This window comes from Tupaia chinensis, unplaced genomic scaffold (assembly GCF_000334495.1).
Source record: "Tupaia chinensis unplaced genomic scaffold, TupChi_1.0 Scaffold000628_1, whole genome shotgun sequence".
NCBI classification, from domain to species: Eukaryota; Metazoa; Chordata; class Mammalia; order Scandentia; family Tupaiidae; genus Tupaia; species Tupaia belangeri.
The window spans coordinates 1,520,863-1,526,509 of record NW_006160148.1 but is presented as its reverse complement, the minus strand read 5'-3'; the positions used below and the strand labels follow the sequence as shown (position 1 = coordinate 1,526,509).

The window sequence follows — 5,647 nt, the reverse complement described above, 5'->3', positions numbered from 1 at the left end:
CGTCACAATCCGGGTCAGCCGATCCGGCCCGCCCCCTCCTCCCGACTGGCACTCACGCCTGGTCTCATCTCTGAGCTTTCGAGCGGCGAAGTCAGTCCTCCAATGCTCTCATAATAAAAAAAATAGTAACGAAGGTAGGGTCCGTTCGATACCCGGATGTAGCAGCACCGCCCCCCCATTTGGGCCCGGCCGCGCATGCGCATGCTGTAGGCGGGCGCCCACGGCGGTGGGTGGGGCGCAGGGGGAGGGGAGGCAAGGCGATGGTTGGACGAGGGGAGCCACGCCCACCGCGCCAATGCTTCTGCGCATGCCCTGTGCGTCACCTTCTGGTACTTTCGACGCTTCCACTGACGCCCAGCTCAGTTCGCATCCGGTCGGCGGAGGTGAAGGTCGTTAGCTCGGTGTGCGCGCTGTGCAGGCCCACCTTCCTCCTCAGCTTCGCAGGAAGGCGCGCAGTGGCCCTTCCTTTCCGTCTAGAGGGAGGCGCCGGCGGCGTGCGGTAAGTATTTTGTTGACGGAGATGGCCCCGCAGTTCGGTGTGAGGGGCCCAGCGGGGTGTGGAGGCCGCTTTTCGGAGACTAATGGTTCCCTTTAGAGGAGGAAAGGCCGCGTTCCGGCCGGGGCCGTGGCCTCTTGGCGTTAGCTGGAGTCTTGAGGCCCGAGTTCCTCCGTCGCCTGCGCGTCGCTCCGCCTCCTAGAGGGCGCCCGACCGCAACTTCCGGAAGGCGCGGCGCGGGAACCTACTTCCGGGATTTGACTCCCCTCCCCCCTGATTTATTTCAGATCCTGTCTAGTGTTCCGGAAGGGATCCTTTTAAAGAAAAGCTTAACCGCGTGGTCGAAGATGTCGAAGTACGTGAACGACATGTGGCCTGGCTCGCCGCAGAAGGATTCCCCCTCGACGTCCCGGTCGAGCCAGTCCAGCCGGCTGTCCTCCCGATCCAGGAGCCGCTCCTTTTCCAGGAGCTCTAGGTCTGACTCCCACGTCTCCAGTCGGTCTTCGTCCAGGAGCCGGAGCCGGCTCCATAGAAGGAGTAGGTCAAGATCTCGTTCCAGGAGGCGCCACCAGCGGAAATACAGGCGTTATTCGCGGTCTTACTCGCAGAGCCGGTCGCGATCCCGCGCCCGCCGGTACCGGGAGAGGCGCTACGAGCGGTCCAGGCGTTATTATCGGTCCCCTTCTCCTTACCGCTCCCGCAGCAGGTCGCGCTCTCGGGGGAGGTCCTATTACCGGAGAGCGTCCGCGCTTACCCGGGGCCGGCGCTACTATGGCTTTGGTCGCACGGTGTACCCAGAGGAGTCGAGCAGGCGGAGAGAGAGATCCAGGACGAGGTCTCGGAGCAGAACCCCCTTTCGCTTAAGTGAAAAAGGTGGGTCCTTGTCTTTCCTGTCCTTAACAAAGACGCAGTTAACTTTTCTCCTACTTTTGTCATGTGTGACAGGCTAGGTAGCCAAGAATGTTGTGGAGGTTCAGGATGGGGGGGTTAGAAATCGTAATGGGCATGTGAGGTGCCCAGAGTATGTTCCGGTCCTGGACTTGAAGGCACAGTGGCATCCAGACCTTCACTACCACTTGCTGGGTCCTTAGTAGAGCCCTTTAAACTCAAGTGATTTTGTTTAGAGTTTCTGCTAAAAACTGGAATAGGAAGAATGATAACAATGTATATTTTTCAATTGGTACCTAAATTCACTTGCACCATTAAGAGAATCGGATTGTCTGGTATTTAAATCAAATGATTTGTGTTACTTGGATTTGATCACAGAAGAGAAAAAAACATACTGTGTAATGTAAATTTGACTAGAGACTTCAGTTAATTGTGAGTCAGTATTCGTGACAGTTGTGCCACATAAATTATGTTGTAATGTCCTGGGCCTTTTGACTAAAATCAAGTTTGGCCAAAAAATCTTGAAAGAATAGTAGTTTGGGCATGTTGTGTGTAAGAAAACCGGGAAATAGTAGAGGTAATTTAGGAACATTTTCTCAGCAAAAGCTAAGGTAGGCTCTGGTTTCTCTGAATACAAGTTACACTGTACATGTCACAAATTGTAAATAAGAGTATGTTTAAGAAAAATCATGGAGGCCAGTGGGTGGCATGGTGGTTAAGATATTCTGGACGTTGGGGAGCAGAATATATCGGAATGGTTCTATCACTGGACTCCCGTGGCTTAACTCAGGCCAGGCACATGTTCGTGCCCAAGATCCTAACAGAACGCAAGAGATGGGATTGCAGAGTGACCTTCCTGGTTGTGTGTGTGGGGGGGTGATTTCTCCTTGTCTCTCTGGGAGCACATGCACCCTATAGCATAAAAATCTGTACAAAAGATAAAAAGGTTCTGAAGGGCCCACATTACTGAGACTGCGTCTGGAGTTCTGGAGGTGGTGGCTTACAAGCTTAAATTATTTTTGATTTTGTGTTCTCTTGGGGAAATAACTGCAGGATTAATGAGTATCTTGTATTTTTATCTTTTTTCAGATCGAATGGAGCTGTTAGAAATAGCAAAAGCCAACGCTGCGAAAGCTTTAGGCACAACGAACTTTGACCTGCCAGCTAGTCTGAAAATTGTTTCTGGAGCTAAAGAAACAAGCCATGGAACAGGTGTACCTAATGATGCAAAGTTTGAGGTTGGTGTTTTCTAAATTTTCCCAACAGAATCTTCAGAACATTGCTGCCAGATTTTTTTTATACTTTTAAAAAATGTACTTTAAGATTCTTCAGGAAGTCTAGCTAAATATAATTTGCTGAAATTAAAACGATAGAGCCGACATCCCTAGATGTGGGTCATATCCACAAAAATGGAAAGTTAATGAGTTTTACATTCAGTTGACACAGGGCTTTTAATTTAGGTTGACAAGGTGGTACTGTCACTTTTAATATATTGTACCTAGCCCTTTGGTTTCTGTGAAATTTTCCTTATACCATTCTTGCTCTGGGCTGTATACACAGTGTCTTTCTATAGCTTTCCTTTGTAGCATTTGTTCCCACAAGTCCTGTACTGAACATACAGTATAGTTTATCTGCTTTATTTCTGTCTTATAGAAATCATGAATGTGGTCTGCAGACATTGATGAAGAAATCTGTTGGTAATTGATACATGGGCTAAAGAATCAGGTTTAACTAATTTGATGTTCATATACTGAAAGCTTAGTATTTTTGTTGGTAGAACCATGTGCATGCTAGAATTTGGGACAGGTACTATTTGGATAAGGTTCTAAAGACAATTTTTAAACTAAGCAGAAGGTACACTTTGAAATGGTGGGGCATCTGTGATATGGATGTCCTGTTCATAATATATGCAATATATTCCAGATGTTTTGAAAGATTACAGAAGAGGAGTCCTGCTTCACTTGCAGATAAGTTTATTATAATTCTCCAAAAATGTGCAGGATGTACATTGGGCAATTTAAATTACTTAAGTGAAATCAGAAGCCCTAAAATTAACAGCTTTAAAGATTTAAGGTAGTTAGAAATAAGTGAATTCAGTTAACACAGTAAAGATAGCCTGTCTAAATGAACCTATCATTGGTACCAGATGTGGGTTTGCTTAGCATTAGACAAGAACCCAGGTTCCTAACTGGCAGCAAATGCCTTAGTTCCTTGAAATTAGCTCTTTTCTAATAAGCCTTTGAAAAATTACTTGCATTTATCTCGAGGTAATAAAATGTGAGGGAGTCTTTAAGCTTTACTGTTAAGTCCGTTTTAAGGGGAAAACTCAAAGCCTGAGCCTGTATTGCTTAGGCTGTAATGGTTAGATAATACTTAAATTACCGGGTCTACAATTTATGTACAGTAGGGCTGTTTTTTTGTTTGGTACTTGTAAATAAGGGTGTGGTCTTGTCCAGAAAGTCAGGACACATTTTTGCATAGAAAAACAAAGCCAAAAAATAAAAAAAAACATCAGGGCTATTCCGACAACCCAATACTTTTCTTTTCTGCCTAGCTGTCAGTAAAGCTAACAGAAGATGGAACTAAAAATCTCAGTGAGAGGTTGTCCCAGCAAAGAACCATAGCTTTTAGCTCTGCTGTAAGTATGGCCAAGTGTTGACCACTCAAGTTAGATTTAGAATTTTAAAACTTTAGGCAGGCTTTTTACATTTGCAGTGATGATCTCAGACCTTTCAAGTCTCCTGGTAAATGGAATTAATGTCTTGGGTTTTTCTTTTATTGGAGAGGTTTTTGCTATAGGGTGTGTGCGCTCGTCAGAAAAAGAAAGTGAGAAATCACCCCCCAGGGGAGATGGCCATGCTGTAATCCCTTCTCCATTCTCTCGAGATCTTGGGCACACATACACACGCACCCAGTGTGAGTTTAAGCCACCAGGTCCAGGACTCAAACCGCTTCGACTACATGGGAGTCCAGCGACATAGCCATTACGCCAACTGCTGGTCCCAATGTCTTATATTTTCATGACACTTTTCCAAATCATTATAATGGGTTCTTAAGTGGTATCATTCACATAGGTTTTGATACTTCATCTTCATTGACATACTTTTAAAAGGAGATCTTAGTTTGATACATGATACTTTGATCATGATTTAAGATAAGTTAAAGGCATTAAAAGTCAAGCCTAGGTCACCATAATGCTGTCTGTCTGGTTTTAAGTGGAATTATTGAATGTATTTTTAGAAAACCATGTAAGTATGTAAAAATGTATGGGCCTCAGAAGTTGACTTAATCTCTTTCTCTTACAGAATTCTGTAGCAAAGCCAATACCGACATCAGATAAAGCTGCAGGTGCGACATCCTCAGGATCACCAAAAATTGATCTGAAAAAGAGTCCCTACGGACTGTGGATACCTGTCTAGAAGATAACAACTAATGGCTAAGGTTTCCTGAAGCTGCACTTTAATGCAAGTTTGTATCTGGCATTATCTCCTCCTCTTGGGTCATTTAGTAGTTAATTCTTGCAATTCAAAAGCCAGCAGAATGATGTAAATACTCAATATTCAGGTATTAACATTTTAGTTTTCTCTCACAGATAGGAGATAGCACAAATGGACCAGAGGTTACGCACAGGTGGGAGTCTTCTATATATATATGTATATATACACGCTTGTAAATATTACTTGCCTATGTAAAGGTGAAATTTGTAAGACACAGTAATCAAACTGTTTTGTATATTTGTTAATAAATTTGTTTTGTAATTACGGTCTTTGTTATTTGTTACGTGCGTTATGTAATAGAGACACAAGCCATACCTTGTTTAAAACCTTGCTAAATCACTGTCTGAGTATGGATTGACAGCAGGGCTCACTGCCTCAAGATCACCACTCAGAACTACTGACTTGGACACTAAATTTTGGCTATGTTGTCAATTGAAATACTCATTAAATCTGAGAGGTTGGCCTAAAATTCATAACATAATAGCATAATGTTATCCTGGAAGAGTTACACTGCTTTAGAGCAGGAAACAAAGTTGCGAAGAGAAGACTGCATCATTTTTATGTAGAATTTTCATTTCTCTATACTTTTTGGGGGGGATTCCTCCTATAGGGCGCTTGCACTCGCCAGACAGAGACAGAGAAAGCGAGAAATCACACACACACACCCCATGGGGATGGCCATGCTGCAATCCCCTCTCCTCTGGTCTCTCGTGATCTTGGGCATGCACGCCCACATTCCCGGAGTGCGTTTAAGGCACCGGGTCCA

General features: G+C 44.6%; 1 protein-coding gene across 2 annotated transcripts; it reads left to right on the top strand.

The window, feature by feature from the left end:
• Positions 1 to 362: 362 nt before the first annotated feature.
• Positions 363 to 5,146, top strand: RSRP1 (arginine and serine rich protein 1). Of its 2 annotated transcripts, XM_006159413.3 has the most exons (5): positions 363 to 499; positions 784 to 1,369; positions 2,474 to 2,622; positions 3,939 to 4,022; positions 4,690 to 5,146. In XM_006159413.3, the coding sequence occupies exons 2-5, from the start codon at positions 844 to 846 to the stop codon at positions 4,801 to 4,803; spliced, it is 873 nt and encodes a 290-aa protein (XP_006159475.1). In that variant the 5' UTR covers positions 363 to 499; positions 784 to 843; the 3' UTR covers positions 4,804 to 5,146. The 2 variants fall into 2 exon arrangements, with proteins under 2 accessions (XP_006159475.1, XP_006159476.1); XM_006159414.3 differs by lacking the exon at positions 3,939 to 4,022.
• Positions 5,147 to 5,647: the final 501 nt, after the last annotated feature.